The sequence below is a fragment of the Vanessa atalanta genome, chromosome 30 (genome assembly GCF_905147765.1).
Source record: "Vanessa atalanta chromosome 30, ilVanAtal1.2, whole genome shotgun sequence".
In the NCBI taxonomy this organism is placed as follows: Eukaryota; Metazoa; Arthropoda; class Insecta; order Lepidoptera; family Nymphalidae; genus Vanessa; species Vanessa atalanta.
In genome coordinates this window covers 3583049-3605216 of record NC_061900.1, presented here as the reverse complement: position 1 = coordinate 3605216, position 22168 = coordinate 3583049, and the positions used below count along the sequence as shown (strand labels likewise).

At 34.7% G+C, this 22168-nt stretch overlaps 4 protein-coding genes across 10 annotated transcripts in view; 2 read left to right on the top strand and 2 right to left on the bottom strand.

Annotated features, from left to right (window-relative positions):
• The window catches only part of LOC125075269 (signal transducer and activator of transcription 5B), a 37076-nt gene extending 35649 nt beyond the window's left edge, over nucleotides 1–1427 (bottom strand). For 3 of the 5 annotated variants that reach the window (XM_047686981.1, XM_047686982.1, XM_047686983.1), the window contains exon 1: nucleotides 1015–1157. The gene's annotated coding sequence lies outside the window, so the exon portion shown is untranslated. Of the gene's footprint in view, nucleotides 1–1014; nucleotides 1158–1258 lie in introns of those variants that run through there. The other 2 variants (XM_047686980.1, XM_047686979.1) reach the window with 2 other exon arrangements.
• A 3907-nt stretch (nucleotides 1428–5334) lies between these two features.
• Nucleotides 5335–9977, bottom strand: LOC125075281 (zinc finger protein 596-like). Of its 2 annotated transcripts, none has more exons than XM_047686998.1 (7): nucleotides 9721–9977; nucleotides 9301–9358; nucleotides 9053–9214; nucleotides 8256–8429; nucleotides 7360–7430; nucleotides 6441–6627; nucleotides 5335–6283 (listed from the first exon to the last, which is right to left on the bottom strand). In XM_047686998.1, exons 1-7 carry the CDS (start codon nucleotides 9846–9848, stop codon nucleotides 5681–5683), a joined length of 1383 nt encoding a protein of 460 aa, XP_047542954.1. In that variant the 5' UTR covers nucleotides 9849–9977; the 3' UTR covers nucleotides 5335–5680. The 2 variants fall into 2 exon arrangements, with proteins under 2 accessions (XP_047542954.1, XP_047542955.1); XM_047686999.1 differs by having other exon boundaries at nucleotides 9853–9977.
• A 349-nt stretch (nucleotides 9978–10326) lies between these two features.
• On the top strand, nucleotides 10327–13316 carry LOC125075298 (dynein axonemal light chain 1-like). Its single transcript, XM_047687023.1, has 5 exons — nucleotides 10327–10481; nucleotides 11253–11364; nucleotides 12282–12428; nucleotides 12513–12683; nucleotides 13263–13316. The coding sequence occupies exons 1-5, from the start codon at nucleotides 10327–10329 to the stop codon at nucleotides 13314–13316; spliced, it is 639 nt and encodes a 212-aa protein (XP_047542979.1).
• A 734-nt stretch (nucleotides 13317–14050) lies between these two features.
• On the top strand, nucleotides 14051–22051 carry LOC125075289 (E3 ubiquitin-protein ligase RNF220). Of its 2 annotated transcripts, none has more exons than XM_047687013.1 (8): nucleotides 14051–14633; nucleotides 16014–16217; nucleotides 16581–16712; nucleotides 16793–16864; nucleotides 17851–17869; nucleotides 18992–19057; nucleotides 20652–20726; nucleotides 21050–22051. In XM_047687013.1, the coding sequence occupies exons 1-8, from the start codon at nucleotides 14283–14285 to the stop codon at nucleotides 21214–21216; spliced, it is 1086 nt and encodes a 361-aa protein (XP_047542969.1). In that variant the 5' UTR covers nucleotides 14051–14282; the 3' UTR covers nucleotides 21217–22051. The 2 variants fall into 2 exon arrangements, with proteins under 2 accessions (XP_047542969.1, XP_047542968.1); XM_047687012.1 differs by having other exon boundaries at nucleotides 17851–17952.
• The last annotated feature ends 117 nt before the right edge of the window (nucleotides 22052–22168 follow it).

Sequence of the window (22168 nt, the reverse complement as noted above, 5' to 3'; positions counted from 1 at the left end):
AAAGCTTGCTAACGTGTGAGCCAGTGTAACGAGTAATGTAAGTGTAAGTGTGAAAAAACCCAAATAAACAACATTTGACAACAAATTGACTCTATATCATTTGTCGTGAGCTTCATTAATCTATAATATTGACTATGGATTTTTTGAATGTTGACGAAACTGTTATCAGAATTTTTGAAGTAAAAACAAAGTTGAAATAAGTGGTTAAGTGCAATAGTGTTGTATTATAAATAAAGATATATTAATCATAAACTCTAAGTAGTGTACAATATAGCTGATTTATTAGAAAATCACGTTAAATATGAACATCTAAGGTTTATTAACTTTTTTCCTATTTCCATTGGAAAAGGCTATACAGGCATAAGGGGGCACATCTTGGTTCCCGAGTTTGGTAAGGCATATGCAATGTAAGGGATTACCATAAGGTATTTGCCAGTATACCTAACTTTAAATATAAATAAAGATTGTGCAGCAGGTATTTATTTAAACACTGCTTTCTCTTTTTCTCATCTTTCGTTTAACATTCGATAGAAAAAGTCAGCACTATTTTACTAATGACTAAATAGTATTTTAAGCTAAAGCCATTTGAGACACAAACAATACTTTGTGCAGACACAAAGATTGCTTATTGTGTTTATAAAATTTTCGTTTTTCTGTATATTGTTTTTAAACTAAAATTATATTTAGTTGAAGGACATTAATTTTGTATATTTTATTCATAGTATTGTCTTATTAGATATATCAAAAAAATTGTAACAAAGATACTTCAAACAAAAACCTTGTATTTAAATATCTTGAATCATTTATCATGATGTGAATCACAATTTTTATCTAAGTTTAAGTAAAACATAGTATAAGAAACCATGATAAGCCACATTATGCGATCGTATTAAATCACGAAGCGAGTCTGCCGTAATAATAGATTGAAAATCAATTACCTTAACGATAAACACTGAATTAATAAATATTATGTTTAACTACGTATTAAATATTAATAGTTTACAAAGAACTTACTTATTTTTTTTTCAAGTCGACCCTTACACGAGCTTGGGAAGTGGAAGCTCTGCCCGGGGCAAGAGAATAAAAACTATTTTACATGTATTGAACGAAGCGTGTACGTCCGCAACAAAATTCATTCCAGCCGGATTCCGAGAATTTTGACGTTTACACAGTAACACACACAAGTACACACCAACGCAACACATGCAAGGAATATTAAATTTAGATTATGTCAACACATTAATACCTATAAAATTACCTGTTGTTCATAACAATCGATGCTCGATCGTGTCCAATCACATCCTATAGGGCTCTAGCTTTATTAATTATTGTTCCAAAATGCTTAGGTACGAGGTTAAAATTAAATTTCATGTAATAATATCACTTGTATACGTAAAAATAATAAATTGCTTGCCGACTTCCTTCTTCTGTTTGACAACTAGAGTCGTAATAATACCAGTTATAAGTTTAAAAGTAGCCTTATAATTAAAATCTAATACAATATTATAACTAATATTACAATTAAAATATTATTACACCTAACTTATCTTATTAAATATAATAATTTATCATAGTATTGTTATTCGGATTAACTTGTAATCGTAATTGTAATGATATATTTCATATCAAGAAAAGTTGTAATTTAAATGAATTCTATGGAAATGATATTTTATCTAATTACTTTTTAATGAACATCATAAACGATGCATAATCATTAACTAATTATTTGCGCAACTATATTATTAGATTTTGTATTTTCTAATGAAAATGTCAATTCAATCCAATCAAAATAGGATAGGCAGACTAGGAATTTAAAATTAAAGTCATAAACATATTAATATGCTCAGGATAAAATCATAGTCGTTTATAATAATGCTTTTGCATTTTATATTCTAAAATAATAATTTAGTATAATTTCTCTGACAGACCTAATAATAAGAGCTTAGTTCAATTTAAAAAGATTCAATATAAAATATTATAAATAAACGAAACATATCCACAAAAATGGTAAATAAAGTTGTACTGGCAACAAATGAATTAATTGTTTATCAAGCACCAGAGGTCACTTGTTGCAAATGTTAATACGCTCCGTTTCACGGAATATATTACTTTAAAATTCATTTCTATGATTTTTTTGTAAAATATAATAATAATATAATTTAATTTAAAATAATAATATATTATATTTAATGTTTACGTATGCACGAGAACGAGGAAAGTTAATATTTTAAAATATGTTTATTTATTTTTTATTATATGGGTAATTATTTTGTAATAGTACCCTAGATTTATATTTATAAAATAGGTAGGCAGACGAGCAGATAGGCCATCTGATGCTGGTTATATTTACTGGTAGGATATAAACAATTTCTAGTATCGTAAAGGTATATTAGGATTTTTTTAAATTAATATTCCTGTATAGATATACTGGCCTACTCGTCCACTGAGACAGTATTACTTTAAATAGGTAAAAATACATAGCATAGCCGTATACCCGATGGTAAGTTGTCACCGCCCATAGACATGGCGATAGAGTCGAGATGGTCCAATGGTTAGAACACGTGTATCTTAGCTGATGATTGCGGATTCAAGCACATGCAAGCACCATTTTCATGTGCTAAATTCATCTCGTGCTCGGAAGGAAAACATCGTGAGGAAACTGCATGTTAATTTCAACGAAATTCTGCCACATGTGTCCTTCAACCTGCATTGGAGCAGCGTGGTAGGATATGCTCAAACCTTCTCCTCAAAGGTAGAGGAAGCCATAGCCCAACACTGGGAAATTACAGACTGCTAATGGCTAATGGATTTGCCGATATTAAAACAATAATTATCGGTCCAAATGTAAAAATGCATGACGGAAAACGATATTTTTTTTTTTTACCAGAATAGGCTCACACCTTCTCCTCAAAGGGAGAGGGGGCCTTAGCTCAGCAGTGAGAAATTTACAGGCTGTTATTGTCTGTTGTACTGTATAGACTAGGCACCGTAAGAAATATTAACCATCTAACCATCCCTTAATCCTTATATATCGCTTAAGTGCCCCTGACCTTAGTTACTAAAATGTTCTGTATCTTGTGCTTGTGGTTACATTGGTTCACTCATCTTTAGCGAAACCGGTACACGACTACTATGTATTACTGTTTGGTGATAACTATGTGAAAAATCTACCCAGACTGTACCTACCATTTAAATTTTTCAACAGATAATCCCATACTATACTATAATCCAACCATAACAGAAAAAAGCCAATTAAACAACATTTGACAGCAAATTGACGCGATATCATTGGTCGAGAGCTTGATTAATCTATGATATTCACTATGGATTTGCGAATAATGACGTTTTAAACGTCGACGAAACTGTTATCGGAATTTTGGAAGTAGAAGTAATATGTAAATAAGTGGTTAAATGCAATAGTGTTGTATTATAAATAAAGATATATTAATCATAAACTCTTAGTAGTGCACAACATAGCTGAGTTATTAGGAAATCGCAAGAAATACGTAATCAATTGGAATAGGTTGTATAAAAGTCTCCTGCTCGTTTGCCATAACAAGAAAAAAAATTAAACATATGTTTAAATTGTTTGAAATATGATTATTGAAGTAAAAATATTTTTGACGGAGGGGAATTTGACTGGCGCGCGCTAGGCGCCATGTAAACTGAAAGTTATATATGTCTGAGCAAATGGAGGAATAGTTTATTGTTTACATTTTAAAGTTTGTTCCGTCATATTTATTATCGTGTATAATCTTACTAATTAATTCAAAGCTACTTTTATAATATTGCGTCATACGTCACAACCGATACGCCTCAAACAGCCATCTTAACGTTTTGGCGGGAATTACGTATGTATATGTAGTTAACAGCGTTGCAGAACTATCGATAGTTGACCTCGAAAACTATTCAGGAATATCGATAGTATCGTTTTGATCAATACTATTGATTACGGCAATACTATCGATAGTATTAGCTCTCTGTAAACAATACTATAGATAGTTTAGGTTAAAAGTATTGGTTTTTGCAACACTATCGAAAGTATTACTCATGGGGAGCTATCGATACTATCACTAACACTTTAACCATCGATAGTCTATCGATATTCAAAACTAGTAGTTAATATTATTGAGTGCAAATATATAAAAATATCGAGAGATGTACTCTCGATATTACGTACTCAATTGTAACCATTAGTTTTATCTTTTATTATTTAACATCGTTAAACTTTAATGAAATCGTACGAAAAAATTGAATACTTTGTTATGTTTGCATTCAACCCTGATGACGACCACAGGACTTGTAATGTATGACGTTAAGGAGAATAAAGGTGTCCTGTCTCGCGAGATATATTATATTACGGTATAAAGATTATAATAGGGTTGCCGGGTTGGATAGCTAGTCTAATCTAAAAAAAACACACTATAAGGAATAATTTAATGGCATATACAATTAAAATACTATGAAAGTCTAAATCTACAACATAGCGATAATAGAACGTGAAAATATTAACAAATTCATTGATGATAATTAATATTACAGTAAAAAAATGGGTATGAACTCACCAGGCCCCCCATTGCAAAGGGGCCTTTTGTTAAAATATCTCAACTCGTAAATTTAAGTTTTATTCTATAACAAATAAAGCTAGACTTTATATTATTTCTATGTGTATATTTATATTTATAAATAACTATTCCCTCATTAAGGCTAGCATTAGTGTGAGTGGACCGCTTGTTCACAGTGTCTTAGTGTGTGTGAAATGACTAAAGTTAATATAGCAAAAAATTTAGATAACTTTATTGCTATAGCCTTCCTGAGTGAATAGATCTCTAAGTAATAGCACATTTTAGTTAAAAAAGAACATTATTAATAGTAGTTTATCAGTGACATACTTATAATTACTAAAACAACGAGATCAATAAATAACATAAAAAAGGATAAAGATAAACAAACTAATTTGACCTAGAATTGGGACGACACCATTGGTCTAACAGTGTAAGATCTAAAACTATCTATGGTATTTATTATGTATTTGTAAAAAAAATTACTATACTTGTGGATATAAGAGCCGAGATGGCCCAGTGGTTAGGAAGCATGCATCTTAACCGATGATTTCTCGTTCAAACTCAGGCAGACACCACTGAATTTTCATGTGCTTAATTTGTGTTTATAATTCATCTCGTGCTCGATGAAGGAAAACATTGTAAGGAAACCTGCATATGTCTAATTTCAATGAAATTCTGCCACATGTGTATTGGAGCAGCGTGGTGGAATATGCTCCAAACCTTCTCCTCAAGGGACAGGAGGCCTTAGCCTATTATTATTATAGGAAATTTACATGCTGCTAATGTAATGTAAAAAACGTAAATGAATGTGGATATAAGTAGTGTAGTATTATAAATAAAGATAATATATTAATCAAGAACTCTTTGTAGTGTAATATAACAGACCTATTACCAAATCGCATGCAATATCTAAAGTTTGTTTATCTTAAAATCCTACCATTGGAATATACAGCATTACATATTTAAAGTTGAGTGTTCAATTTGAGCTGCAAATACATTTAATTTGCACGAAACAGCATTCTGGAAGATTCTTGTTTCCTAATAATCCTTCGACCAGCGTTGGAACATCACTTATGGAAACAATTCATAGTTCACTTATATAAATACCATTTGGATCACAATGTCTGTTCATCACATTTCACCTCACACCAATTCCCGCTATCGTCGACCACGCACGTCGCAATGTCATCGCTCTGCACCTGTTCCAGCATCACTTCCGGTTGGCTAGTGTCGATCTCCACCTCGACCATTTCACCTTGACCCATCAGCTGGACCAACTTCGCGTATCTCTCCTTCTGTTCATCGGTCATGTTCGCTGGATTGTGGTATTTCAGATGGTAGTTTAGGTGGCTGCTCTGCTTGAAGCGTTTCTGGCATATCCCGCATTGGAATGGCGCTACGTTGGTGTGCGTCCGCATGTGCTGCTGCAGGTGCACGGACTGCGAGAAAGCCTTACTGCAAATGATGCATCTGTAAGGTTTCACTTTCGTGTGTATCCGTAAGTGTTGATCGAGGCCGGATTTTTGTGTGAAGGCCTTCGGGCAAAACGTGCATGGGAATGGCCGGTCGCCGGTGTGCATTCGCATGTGCTGCTGCACGCCCCCCTGTTGGGTGAAGCGTTTCTGGCATATCGTGCACTGGAAGGGTTTGAGTTTAATGTGCGCCGTCTGACTGTGGTCGAATAGATCTTTGGAATTTTCAAAACCCATTCCGCATATCTGAAAAATAATTAATTTATTATTAATTATTAATAACTATTTTTTATTTGTTTATGTTATATTATATCATAGCTAAACTCGGCATGAATTGTGCTCAAATACCCGTACATAAGTACTACAGTCCTGCTGCGTACGTGAACACCCCCCCCCCCCCTACCTGGCAGGCGTGCGCGTCCTGCGGCGCGAGGGCGAGCGGCTTCTCGCACACTTGGCAGCGCAGCGCCTTGCGGCGGCGCGTGTGCTCGTCGCGGTGGTGCGCGGAGTACGCGCAGCACGACAGGAACATCTGGTGGCACAGGCCCTCGCTGCTGTGCGGCGACGGCTGCAGGCATTCGAACGGGCCGCTGTAAAGTACAATGTGTTATATCATTAAATATTTACAGTTAAACAGAAAAAGTATTCATTTCCAAAGTCGGTCAAAAGGTCAAAAACTTTATCTGTACTAATAAGTCCGGACAAATTAGACCAAAAAAGACGAGTAAATTTACAAAAAACTGAATTTGAAATCTGAAAAAATGCTTTCACTTGCTTAACACAAAATTAAAAATAGTATTCAAAAGCTCGGAATCATTCCGGTGCCTGTATTTTTTTAATTTGGTTTTTCGCGATTTTCAGGTAAAATGGTAAGTTTTGTCGAAAAATTACTTCTGATAAAAATTTAAGCTTATAAAATTCTCTATAAAAAATGTAATTATAATTTTTCTTTTCTTAGAGGCAACTGTTTCTGAGACTTAGCGAATGATTCGGAACTTCTGAATATTATTTTAAATTATGTTTTGAACAAGTAAATAAATTTATGTAACATCGAATGCCTAGATTGACCGGGCTATAAAATTATATATGCGTGAGTAACTCTGTCTGTCTGTTTGTTGCTCTTTTACCAAACCACTGAACCGAATTTGATGAAGTTTGCTATGATACTTGAACCCCAAGGACACGGGCTGCTTTTTTATGACACCTGACAACCAACCTCTAAGTAAATAATAAGTAGTACATGGAAGTGTATCAAATAGAATATTGTTATAATAATTAATCCTACAAGAGATTAAATTAATTTCATAACTTATAACACTCACCTAATCGCTTTTACTTCTCTTTCCTTCCTCACAACCGTCTTCACAACTTTCTCTGGTTTTTCTTTCTCTACCTACAAATTAATTTTAATAATAAATTTAGTAAAAATATATTCTTAAATGTAACAGTTCTTGTGTAGTTCTTTTTCGTAAACATTTATGTCTATTATTGTATAAAAATAACTGCTTCTCCTCCTTAGGTCCTAGACCCAAACCCTGGATAGGGTCAAAATGCTGTTACTGGATTATTCTGTTGAGAATATCTTAGTAAGAACTTTGGAGGTTGACAGTGGAAACATATCCATGCCTCAGAAAACATGTATAGCTATTAATTCTGTACCCAAAATGTACATGTTTGTGATGGGATTATTACTAACCTACGAGATTAGAAGAGATTCTTTTTACCGTTGACATTGACGCTGTAAGCAATAATAACCGTTCCTTACATTACACCAATGTGCCACCAGACTTAAGAGCTAATATGTTATGTGCCTGTAGTTACACTGGAGCACTCATCCTTCAAATTGGAACGCAACAATACCGAGTATTGTTGTTAAGCAGCAGAATATCTAATAGGCTTGCACAAAGTCCTTCCATCAAGTAAAAAGTACATGTTTTTGCAGCCATACTTGGACCGTATATTGTTCTGAGCAGTTTGGTAGTCTCTCTTGACAATTGCCATGACTGAACGTGGTCAGGAACCATAAAAACATATGGAAAAGATTTGGAGTTTACTCTACTATGCCCCTTCAATGCAAGCTTGGTGAAACACATAGGAGATTCCCATCTACACATGCATGTTTCCTTACTATGTTTTAATTCATTTATAAGACATTGGTATTTAAAGTGTTTCTTGATAACAAAAATTCTTAATATTATAGAGTATCTCTGCCTCTTACCTTCAACTTGTCCTTCTTCCATTTCTTAATCTCCGGTTGCCCGTTTGCCTTAATTATAATATAACTGACGTCATTCGAGGCCAGGCTCATGATATCAGTCGGTTCCATCGATGATATCAATTCCTCTGTTTTCAATTCAATGGTACGCTTTTCATCCTCTGTGTATTTACGTTTCTGTAAACAATATTGTGTATAGTTAAATCATATTATTTAAACTAGTTTAATCAGATATTATGATAACCAATGGAAAAATTCGTAAATATAAAGTTTATGGTAACATTCTGCCTTAGTTATACAACTGTACCTCATTTTCAGTTAACACTCTTAAGGAATTATTTAAAAATAAAATGCTTTAACATGTGTCTTTTCCCATAATTGCAGAGTGGAATTGTTAAAATATCATCAATGTATATTATGTACAAAAAATTAACCTTTCCGTACATTGGCAATGTGCCGCCAACCTTTGGAACTTAAATGTTATCAACCTTGTGCCTGTAGTTGCATTGGCTCACTCACCATTTAAACGGGAGCACATCAATACTGGTAGAATATATAAGTGGGTGGTACCTACCCAGACAGATTTGCACAAAGCTCTACTACCACCAAATTGGAGCACATAAATGCAGTGATAATGAACAAATATTAATGAGACAGATAAATGTTTCAAATACACTTGCATTACATTGTTAGAACAAGAGTTTTCATTTTAATAGTCATTTATAATATAGTTATAAGTTATATTTGTGTGTGATTTTGATAATAAATTATTTTGATTTAGTTAAAGATTAAAATCCAACCTGCTTCACATGTTTTCTTAGACACAAATCTTGCCCAGCCATGTATTCATCTATATGTTCCACTCTTGCATGATTTAAAAGAGCCTTTTCTGTTATGAAGCCCTTATTGCAGATTCTACACGACACTGTGTCTTCGTCTTCTTGATCGCTAAATCTCTCTTTCTGTAATAGTTGTATTGAATTAAAATGATGTTTAAGCTCTGTTCGAGGTAAAATGTTTCTTATTGAGAATAACATTTAATACTCACTTTTATTTTAGGTATCGGAACTACATTGACCGTTCGAATATTACGAGTCGTCATTTTTCTGTAATAATATAAAATAATAACTTATAAGTTTCTTTTAGAATGTCAATAAAAACTCTAAATAATTCATCCGTAATGACGTAGCTACAAGTTATTTTAAAGTTTTCACAAATATATATCATACCGCTATGCAATGATTTCATATATTATTTAAAATTTTATCAAAACAGCGGGAATTTACAATTGACAAAACTTTTTTTTTCAGTCTAAGTATGTGAACTGGCGCAGGCACTACGAAAGTAAACAATGCTAATATTATTTATTAATTTACACTTTTATAAATCTCTATAATATTTAAATCGTTTCATTTATTAGTAATAGTTACACTCGAGAGAAACTAAATATGTTATCTACTACATTTACCTTCGATCCGATTCTGGGAATAGATTGGTGCTCGTTTTTTTTTTTTTAATTAAATAAAGAAAATAAAAAGAAAAATGCAGTACTATGGAGTTTGTGAAAAAATTAAAAATGTCAAAATGACATGACATTTACCGAAAATGCATTGAGTCTGAATGCTTATAATATAGAAATAGTACAATCACATAGCCGCTAATCGGTAGTTCTTAACGAATACAACGTTTCTAGATAAAGTAATCCGCCATTTCGTGAGTCGAGAATAAAGGTTACATACAATACAAATATATGTATATACAGAATACAGATTGACAGGACATTGCTCCTAGAACAGAATAAAAAAATATTTTTGTCTATGGTGCTCTAAAAATACAATCTTTTTACTTATATATTATAAAATAATAAAATTTAATAACTAAAAATACGAAATTAGACATATTAAAACAATTATTAGTTATAAATTAATTAATATATACAGTATAAATCGTAACAATACACCTTAGTAACTACCTTAGTTACTATATCGATAAAATTTTCAAAAGATCGTCTATTATTTTACGATTTCAGTTTAGGTCCAGTCAAATTCAATTCTTTATTTATTAATTCAATTAAATGGCTACAAAAGCTACAACAATAAAAGAAGCAATTAAACGCTGGGAAGAAAAAACCGGTCAACATGCGAGTCAGGCTACAGAAGTTAGTTTAGTTTTTCAATGGCCACCTATAGAAAAAATGGATAATACCCTCGCTTCTTTAGTTAATTGCGAGTGAGTAATATATTTAGAAAAACAAAACACATTTCTCTAATTTTTTATTAATTTAAATTTAAAAACTAAATTTAGTTTTTTTTTATATATATATAAAACTCGTAGGCAGACAAGTAAATGGACCACTTGATGGTAAGTGTATTAATATTTACGTCGCCAATGCGCCACCAAGCTTGGAAACTAAGATGTTATGTCTTTTGTTGATGGGTTTTTGAACTGAAAAAGAAGTTTGGCAACTACAGTACCTAATATTGTTGTGTGTTGGCTTGTAATTACAAGTAACTGTTACCTACCCAGCCGGGTTCGCACAAAGCCCAACAAGGGTTTACACAATAGTAATTTTAGCAGTTTGACATAATATATTACGTACAATGTTGCTTTATTTCAATTACTTTTGTTATTGGAATATAATACTCGACAGAAGAGGTTGTATTCAAAACTTTAATTCATGCTATCATACAATTTCCTTTAATTCATACTAATGACTAAATACTAGAAGTTTTCACAAATAACGTCTGTCACCATTTTGTGCTCCCATCTGCTCACGCACATGGACTTCAACACGTGTTGTACAGCCAATGAGGTGCGTCACACTGCCGTGTTCGCTTTTTTTAAATTTAACGTTAAATAAATGAATTAATAATGGAAATACAATGGGTCATGATAAATTAGATTTCGAAAGCTGCTCTTTATTAGAAGATCTTTACCAACAGTATTTTTATATTTATTTAAAATAATATGCTTTTATTTGATATATAATATTGTTTTCAGAAAACTTAGCTTATCCACGAACATGATCGAAAAGGTGACAGGATTGAATAGTTTGAAGAAGTTACGGGTTTTATCACTCGGTAGAAACTATATCAAATCATTTTCAGGAATGGTGAGTATACTTTTTTCTATATAGACTTGGATTCATTATGGACTATGCGTCGCTCAATAGCTGTAAATGTTGTGAGACAAATGTCCCGAAACATTTGGCAGGTCAAGTCAGTGCTTATAGAAGTCACGGGAACGTCTGGCTCAGATGCGCGATACATAAGCTCCATATTGTAGCGAGAACTCGCATTATGTCCGTTGCGTCTTTACCATGGGGCACATGGGGCACGTACCCAGGGCCCCCATCCTGAGAGGGCCCCGAAGAACCAACAATCTACTAAATTAAACCATAAAATATATAGCAAAAGGGTCCCGAATTCATGGGTGCTCAAATGCCCCAGCACAGCTTGAGACTGCTCTGAATATGTCCTGTCTTTCGTAAATACGTCGCATAATGCTACTTCGCATGCTAGATATGTTACGTTACGAAGATTTAGCGTTGTGTGTCATTTAGGGAGACATTTTGTCTCGCAATGTATAGACGCTTCGAGCTATTTAGAAGTAATTTGAATGTGTCCGATCTTTTAAGATGCATATTTCTGATTCTGTATGTAACTAAGTATACCGCATAATGTATGAGAGTAGTGGCGTAGCTTGGTGGGCAAGGGCCTCAGTGAATAGGAATAGAATCGGGGCCCTCAACCCACTTTCCACTTCCTCTTTAAATTATATTGCCGTTTAAAATTGTAGATAGGAAATAGATCTTCTGAGCAGGGTCAAGGTTTTCTAACTTCAGGAGCTGGCGAGTTGGCTGACCCGCTCTTTTCAAAGCTTAGGTTTGAGGGCCGCCTGAGCTCCAGGCCCTAGTGTACTGCACCACCTGGTCCTACAATAATAAATAACGGAGAGTGTAAAACTCATATCGACTTTTATTATCCATTGAATACTGTCAATGAATTCTTATTGATCTTAAAATTTTAGGAATCGCTCAGCGACACGTTAGAAGAACTTTGGATATCGTATAATTTGGTTGAAAAATTGAAGGGAATCAATGTCTTGAGGAATTTAAAAGTTTTGTATATGAGCAACAATTTTGTAAAAGAATGGAGTGAATTTAATAAATTGCAGGCAAGTTAAGTACTAAATAAAAGCTATCCAAGAAGTCTGAATGTAATATGGTGTATTTGAGGTTGGGGTATCCTTGCATTGCAGGAACTACCTAATCTAGAAGATCTATTGTTCGTTGGTAATCCACTTTACGATGCTTGTGAACTGGAAGTTTGGAGGTCTGAGGCAGCAAGACGTCTCCCTGGACTTAAGAAGCTGGATGGTGAGACGGTGCTGCGAGAGGATGAGCCTCCATTAACAGTTGCTGATTTAGAAGTACGTATTTACATGACTACCAATATATATAGGACTAGCTAAACCTGCGGCTTTATCCGCGCGAAATTTATAAAACTTTACCTTTAGCGCACAAACCGTCACGTGAATGTTACTCCCTCGTGGGGTGAATTAAAAAAGTAGCATATGTCCTTGATCTTAAACTATCTTTATACTAAATATCATCTTAATCAGTTCAGCAGTTTAAGCGAGTTACTTTCGAATTTATAATATTAGTATAAATATAGGATTTCAAGATACAATAAGAGATTTTTAATGTGTTTGTAGCAGTACGACGTTAGTTGCTCCAAGCGCCACTTTATGAGGTGCTTGCGAGTATAATATAAGATCTTCTTTGTAGCGAGTAGTCGTGGAATGTTTAATAGAAAAAAAGTTATGAGACAATACAAAAAGTTTCTTCGATGAAGTCAAATAGTTCTTTTCAAAGCTTATATTATGTTTCAAACGATATCGCATGCTGCTTCATGTTTCAAATAAACAGTTTTTTTTACTTTATTTTTCTTCCGTAAAATATAATAAGGTTAAAGAAATCAGTAACAAATTTTTATTTATTTTTTTCAGCCTGATGGAGGTGATGCTGTGGAAACTCTTGTTAGTGCTGAGACAAATGATTAGTTAATCAATAAAATGATTAATAATCAGTCAGTTGTCAGTATTCTTTTCCAGCAGATAGAGTAGAATGTCTTAAATAAAGTATGAAAAATTTATATCTTTTTTTTTAAATTTAACAAATACGTTAAGCTGAACAAAAACAAATTGGTCGAAAAATGCTAAAATGACTAACATAAGAAAGATGATAATTTTTGTACCATGTTGTAATTTCCGAGTATACCTGAAATCAAAAGTAGTTTCGTGTCTAACTGTTCAGATATTGCGTTAATTTTAAATCTACATTTTTTTTTATAGTTTTATACATGATAATATTTTATTAATATTATGTAAGACTATATTAAAAAAAAAAACCAGAATGTGTCGTGGAATACTCAGCTGGAAAGAAGTTGCTTTCACTATATATATTATGTATTAAATAACAGACACAATTAAATAAATTAACAAGGATAAGAAAATACAAAAAAATAAGTTTCAATAATGTTTTATTAAGTCGTATATAATAGAAAAAGAGATAAAAAGAAAAAAAAGAGCCCATTTCGCATAACGCTTTTTCCTTACATGACGATTTCTGCCAGTTCACTCTACTAAAAGCTACGTTTAGGAAAACAGTTGTAAAAAAAAACCCTGCTTAGTATGTACCACACGTTACAGTGTGTGTCAGTCTTTATAGCAAAGATCATCATAGGTCATAGACTAAAGATCTATTACATTATATGACAGATGTCAGTAATCAAAATGTTATGTCAATTCCCATCCAATAAAAAAAACACTTAGCGTTTATTTATTATTGTTTCGGTTAAAATAATTAGTGTAAATTACATAAATAATGACGGCGGTGTCGACAAGACGAGTTCGTACATCATCATCGAACTTCTATAAACGATGTTAAATAATCAAATGACTATTTAATTCAACAAAAACCGCGATGTTATTAGATTTTGAACTGTGAATCAACAACAAACATTTGAAATGTTACCCGTAGTTATGTATAACATGGAAGGAAGTTCAAATACAATTCCAAATTCGAATTTTGGTTCGGTTTTCGATGATAACGTTATTTTAAACTGTGTTAGGAGTAGGAAAAAAGTCACGGAACTTCCGAATTGTCCTGTATGCAGCTGTACTATCAGACAGGGTGAATTAGATACTCATTTATGTCTGGAAGTGGAGAGGCTAAATAAACTTTCTAATGGTGGTTCTAAACGTAAGTTAAGTGCTAATAGCCCCGGCAGTTCTAACCCAATGCCTGGATCTAGTTCTAGTGTTGATAATCAGAGTGATGTTGATGTGAGCGGGTGCCTCGGCAGCGATGTTTATCAGGTAAACAATCAATTTATAATTTTACAAAAAAATTACACTTTTGGAATAGTAGTAGATGACTTTTGAAAATTAATACCTTCGGCAAAATATTTGGTCTTGAGATAAAATAAAAAAAAATCGTAGAAAAATTTTTTTTTTGCTTTTTTTTTATTGATGCTTAATTTTTGTTTTGAGGTCGAAGTTAATACAGGTTATGCCTGTAACTACTTAAAAGTTTTTTTTTTTTTTAATATCTGTTTCAATGTTTTTAATGATCAGCCATAAAAAATATATCTGTATTTTTTTTCAAATTATATAATATCAATTAATTTTTTCATCAATATTTGCAAAGATTAAAACAATACATAAATAAAAAATTTAAGATGTTTTTTTAAATAATAAAAGTAAAAATTAATGTTTAAGATTATTTGAATTTTATTGTACCATTTTCAATACCTTTTCAATACTGGCTTGAGAAGTAGTTTTACCTTAGAACCTTACTAATATTAAAAAGGCGAAAGTTTTTATGCATGGATTTTAGTTACTCTTTCACGCAAAAACTACTGAATGGATTTTAATGAAACTGTACAATAATATAGCTTATATATAAGAATACCACATAGGCTAAAACAAATGAACAAACTTTAGTATCTTGATATTACTAGTGAACTCTATTCCAACCATAACAGTAAAAAAGCCAAAATTGGTCGAGAACGAATTAAATCATATTAATCCAATGTCAGTCAATGAACTGGGCATTTTCCCCACAAATTTAAGATTGGAGAAATACAGGAGATTATTTAGGGGAATAATTACCAGAAAAAAATACAAAAAACTAAAAATAATGAAAGTGTTTAATTTCATTTTTGTTATAATTAATATTATTTGATCATAAATTAATTTATGTTAATGTGTAAAGTTGTGGGTGAACAGCTACTTCATACTACTTGTGTGAATTAAACAAAACTTTGTGTTAATTTATTTTATAATTCTAATTGAATGAACCTGCGGCTTTATCTGCACTTTTCCCATAGCGCACAAACCGTCAGCCCCCATATAAACGCTTCGGAGAGTGAATTAAATATAAGTAGACTATGTCCAAATCATATCTTTTAGAGTTTAATTAGAGATTATCTCGGTTAAATTTAATTAAATTTTTATATATCAGTTACCTGTACCGGATTTCTGGTCTCTTTTATTGACTAAGTTCATTTGTAACTAAGGCTCTTGTCACACAATATACTCCAGACACTTGTCAAATGAGAGCTAAAGAACACAGTTATAGAATGTGTAGTTTTTTTTATTTATAATTTAGTCGGCAATTGTTTCACACACCTCTCATATATATTTTTACCAACATTACGTTGACTTAACATTAATTCTATTGATATTTTGTTTCAGCGGGTTCACACAAACCGACTCAAAAGACTACGGGCCCGTCGACGAAGTCCCCCCCCACAGCAGGGGGAATGCCCCGTGTGTAATGCAACCCTACCCGTCTCTAGACTACAGAGGCATGCTCTACGGTGTCTGAAACGTACAGGAGCGGAGATGGACGAAGATATACCAGATACGAGCTCGGAAGATGGAAGCATTGACGTTGAGGTAGGTTACTGTGATAATTATTGGGTTTGTATTGTAACTAAAACCAAAACATTGATGTGTTGGTGGACACTCAGTGGGAACGAAGTTGCTGTCCCCTATTTGTTATTTTTAAAGTCTTTTCTGTTGAGTCGGATTTGCCGTCCCATAGGATTATGAGAGTAAAGGAACAGGGAGTGCACCTGTGCTTAAGCATACTCTTATGTCGCTGGAAATACGCGTCACGCGTGCCCCCCACGTGGAAGTACCCCCAGTATGTGGGACTCGTCGGAGCCCAGGACGCCGAATGAGCCCCGGTACTCCGGAATACCTACGGATAACCTGTGCAAGTATTAAAATGGTTGTTTTTTATTTCGAAACGAATAGAACGATGAGCCGTCGGGCTTCGGTGCGGAGTACCAGTGGTGCGGCGAGTGGCGCGTGCGTGCGGCGGCGCTGCAGGGCTCCGAGGCGCGACCCGCCACCTGCGTGCGACGGGCCTCCACTGACCGCGCTCTGGTGAGTTTTTTCTTCTTAATTTATTTATACATTAGTTTTTAATAATAATAATTTTAAATATAATATTAATAATTCATCAGGTCGTAGACGGCGATGAAGACACGGAACTGTACGGGCCAGCCCAGTATTCGCCATCACGCATTGCACCAGATGTAAGTTAAGTCTTAATAACTCACTGGTATATTCATTTCTCAGTTCTGAACATTATGTGATCCACATACGTCTGGATCTATCCGCATTTGCCTACCCGCAGACATCTGGCTATATCCGTATTTGTCTGGACCTATCCGTAGTCACCTGGCTTTATCCGCATTTTTCTGGCTCTATCCGCATTTGTCTGGCTCTATCCGCATTTGTCCGAACCTATCCGCAGTCATCTGACTCTATCCGCATTTATCTGGACCTATCCGCAGTCATCTGGCTCTATCCGTATTTATCTGGACCTATCCGCAGTCATCTGGCTCTATCCGTATATGTCAGGCTCTATCCGCATTTGTCTGAACCTATCCGCAGTCATCTGGCTCTATCCGCATTTGTCTGGACCTATCCGCAGTCATCTGGCTCTATCCGTATATGTCTGGCTCTATCCGCATTTGTCTGAACCTATCCACAGTCATCTGACTTTATCCGCATTTATCTTCACCTACCCGCAGTCATCTGGCTCTATCCGCATTTGTCCTGACCTACCCCCAGTATTGCTCTATCCGCATTTGTTGCATTTTTCAACAACACTCATTTGCATACAACATTATTACTTAACTACTTATTTCCACTTTAATTTTACTTCCAACATTAACAGTTTCGTCGACGTTCAAAACGCCATTTTTTCGCAAATCCATAGTGAATATCACACAATCGTCAATTTGCCGTCAAATGCTGTTTATTTGGCTTTTCTCTTGTGGTTGGAAAAGAGTATGTATGTACATTGTTGTATAGAAGCGTTTGAACGGAGATGACGGCCTTTCATAATCTTACGATTATGTACGCAGCGGATAAGATAAACCAAAATCGTTCAGCGAATCGCGAATTAACCTTTCTCAAAATGTATGTAATAGGTCCCGTAGCCTGGATCTATTTATTCGAGTAAGTCTGTTTTAAATTTTCTTTTCGTTAATTTAGTTTAACATTTTTATTCCAGGCGGATATTCCCGTTGAAGATGAGGAGACGGAACAAAACGTGGATGACGTAATGGAGGAGGCGACCTTGAAACCGAACGGCATCGTGGAAGCAAGTGCAGAGGTAACGTTTTTTGAAACCAAGTTATTTTACGCGGCTTACAGTAGAGTTAACTGGCAAACCACCGAAATAAAAATAGGTATACTTTATTCAAGTAAGCTTTTACAAGCACTTTTGAGTCGTCATTGTAAAGAACTATATTATGTGAAGCTACCACGGGTTCGGAATGTAGATTCTAACAATTAGATCCAAACTATTGCGGATAGGTTCAGACAAATGCAGACATATCACACGGAATGCGGATATATACAGACAAATACGGGTATATCGAGACTAATGCGGATAGATATAGACGAATTCGGATAGGTCTAGACAAATGCGGACTAATATAGTCGAATGCGGATAGATCCAGACTAATGCGGACTAATCCAGACGAATGCGGATAGATCCAGACTAATGCGGACTAATCCAGACTAATGCGGACTAATCCAGACGAATGCGGATAGATCCAGACTAATGCGGACTAATCCAGACGAATGCGGATAGATCCAGACTAATGCGGACTAATCCAGACTAATGCGGACTAATCCAGACGAATGCGGATAGGTCTAAGCTTGCTTCATATCAAATTTCATCAATTGTGGCTGAGTGGTTTCGCCTTGAAAGAGCAACAGACAGACATATAGACCGACAAAGTTACTTTTATATTTAAATATTATAAATATTTGGTAGTCATATGTAGGGTTTTTATTAGAGACGTGTCAAACAATCACAAATTATAATTGTTGTGTTCGGGTTTGTGGGGTGAGCCAGTGTAACTACAGGCACGAGGGACATAACATCTTAGTTCCCAAGGCGCATTGGTGATATGGGAAATGGTTAATATTACTTACAGTACCTATGTTTAGGGGCAGTGGTGATCATCAGGTCGCCCACATGCCAGTCAGCCTACCTATCTGACAACAAAAAAATAGTTTCCTACATAAGTTCTTCACGGGTCAGGGTATTGTATTTTATGAAGCCATTATACTATTTGATAGAAAATAATTAAGTTTATGCTGGTACATTCAATAAAGTAATTACTTTATTTTTTTTTTTACAGACAAGGATACAAGCTTTGAAAGAAAAGATAAAAGATTTGGAAAAAAAGCAGAATTCATCCTTAGAAGTGAGTGTGATTGTTGTATTTATATATTAATCAGTGGCTTCAAAATGTAAATCTTATTTCTTATATCTTAGAGATTTCATATCATTATTGACGACCTCCGTGGTCGAGTAGTGTGTACACCGGTTTTCATGGGTACGCCACTCCGAGGTCCCGGGTTCGATTCCCGGCCGAGTCGATGTAGAAAAAGTTCATTAGTTTTCTATGTTGTCTTGGGTCTGGGTGTTTGTACCTTCGTTACTTCTATATTTCCATAACACAAGTGCTTTAGCTACTTACATTGGGATCGGAGTAATGTATGTGATGTTGTCCAATATTAAATAAAAAATAATTATAAAAATGGTGGGAGAAATAACTGTTAGACAACCTGCATTTGTTAAATCTGTGGGAAAATTTTAGTACTTTATAGGCATATGGTTTGATATTGACTGGTAACAGTTTTCACCGCATTTAAAAAATACTATAAATATCGCTCTGGTACGTCATTGCATTCAAAGTACGATAACAAACGCATGAAACGTCTTGTCTCTCTTTAACTTTACGGTCACCCGTGTGCGAGAAAGAGATGAAGCGAGTGTGTAACCTGTTTCGATGTCACATTCGTTTCGTCTCTTTCTCACAAACCGGACGATGTAAAGTTGAACAAAGACAGGGCGACGTCTGAGCCGAGCCGAGATGGCCAAGTGGTTAGAACGCGTGCATCTTAACCAATGATTTCGGGTTCAAACCCAGGCAGGCACCACTGAATTTCATGTGCTTAATTTGTGTTTATAATTCATCTCGTGCTCGATGAAGGAAAACATCGCGTGGAAACCTGCATGTGTCTAATTTCAACGAAATTCTGCCACATGTGTATTCCACCAACACGCATTGGAGCAGCGTGGTGGAATATGCTTCAAACCTTCTCCTCAAGGGAGAGGAGGCCTTAGCCCAGCAGTGGGAAATTTACAGGCTGCTAATGTAGGGCGACGTCTGAAGTCGGTTGTCAACATCGATATTTAATCCAAATATATCAGTTTTACAACCGACGTCACAAAATTCGAATATCGTCCATGCCATGTTGTAAATTATATCAAAATAATCAAAAACGCCATCTAGCGTGATACAGAGTACAACTTTGTATTGTCGAATGATGTTTGAGTTGTATTTTTAATCTGTGTGTCATTCGTTTATTGAGTTTGTTAAACCGATCATATATATCATCGTTTCAGATATCCATTAAACTAAGAATTGAATTGAATTAGTTTTTTTATATCGGTTACGATATTATATTATATTCCAATTCAACTTAGACCAGGGCCGGACGGTAAGTTTAGGGGCTGGGCTAACACTACTTAGAGGCCCACCTAAGGTATATCTGAACGTAGACTTGAATTACATTAATTGATTGGGTTTGATTAATTGCCGGCCTCGCAGGGCTGCAAACCATACGATCTGTTTAGTTTAATTATCGTCTATTTTTGAATTTTACTTGACTTAGCTTGGGCCCCCATGAATCCACAGGGCCCTGGGCTGAAGCCCAAAAAGCCATATGGTAGATCCGGCCCTGACTTGATTGAATTGAATCAAATATTAATACCTTTTATGTTATTTTCAGGCGAAGTGTCTTATCTGCCTCGGACCGTATATATCCCCGGCTGTTTCGATCCAATGCTGGCACGTGTACTGCGAGGTAAGGTTATACACTAGCTGATTCTGCGGCATTGCTCGCGCCAAATTTATAAAACGCCGACCTCCGTGCTCGAGTAGCGTGTACACCGGTTTTCAGGGGTACGCCACTCCGAGGTCCCGGGTTTGATTCCCGGCCGGGTGGATGTAGTTCATTCTGGGTGTACAAGTGCTTTAGCTACTTAAATAGGGATCTGAGTAATGTACATACATTGTTATTGATGTTGTCAAATATTTATTTATTTATAAAACACAAAGTTACAAGCCCCGTTTTACCCCCTAATTGGTGGACTTCATAAATTAGACCAAAGTAACATTTTATTCCAGGTCTGTTGGCTCCAATCGCTGCGTGCCAAGAAAATCTGTCCTCAATGCAACGCAATCACGACAGCCGATCACCTCAGAAGAATTTATATGTGAAATGTTATCGAATGATATTAGCTCAATTATATTATAATAATAATATTAAGAATATATTTTTGTCAGCCCCGTAGATTATATGTGTAATAAAATAAACGTTAAATATGGTCGCTTTCAATGGCAGGAGGACGATATATTGACAACCTCGACCTTTATTTATTGACATCGGTGGAGCTGTAAATAATCTGTGGGCTTTGAAAATGGCGTTTTGAATGTCGACGATGTTATTTGAAGCTTAAGAGTTAAATTAAAGTAATTACTTGTGGAACAGTGTTGTATTATAAAGGTAGAGGCCATTTTATTACGTAAACGATTTTTATAGTTGTTGACTGTCTACCCCCTAAATAGGAAAAAATAAGAATAGCCCAATTCCTTCCCCCTGTTTAATATTTATTACGTGAGAATCTAAAGGAAAAATGATTATAAGCTTATTTTGTGTTATACAACGACAATCGTACATGATTAGAACACAACAAAACACATAAATAAAAGAAGTTCATACACTTTAATGTTTAATCAAACAAATGACGTCACGTTTACAAATGGCGAGTTCCTGGGATGTGCAGTGCGGGCAGCGCGTCCGAGCGCACCTCGCGGTTGTCCGCGCTTTTACAATAACTTTGCGTATATTTGTGATTTATCCACCTTTGATGAAGATGAATGGCCCCTAAATTAACAAATCACATTTAAAATGTAAATATACGGTTTAAATCTACCCCTCTTGCCATTGGAATGCACTATAGGTTAAGTTCGTTTCGTGTCGTCGTCGACGGTGTCAGTAAGCGGTGTGTCGGTTCAAAATAATTGTTTCAAAGAATATGCCTTGGATGAAGTTTATACAATAATAATAAAAGTTAGGTTAGTCTTAGTTTATTTACTGTGTAAATAAATTGTATTTTTTCTATGTAATGTGTGTAGTTTTATTTCTTTGAATCTCTTGTTGTCTCCAGATTTAAGTGGTTATTCTTAAGCCAATTTTGGCTAATCTCAAGTGATAAAATGATAAAATTATTATGTGCCGAGATG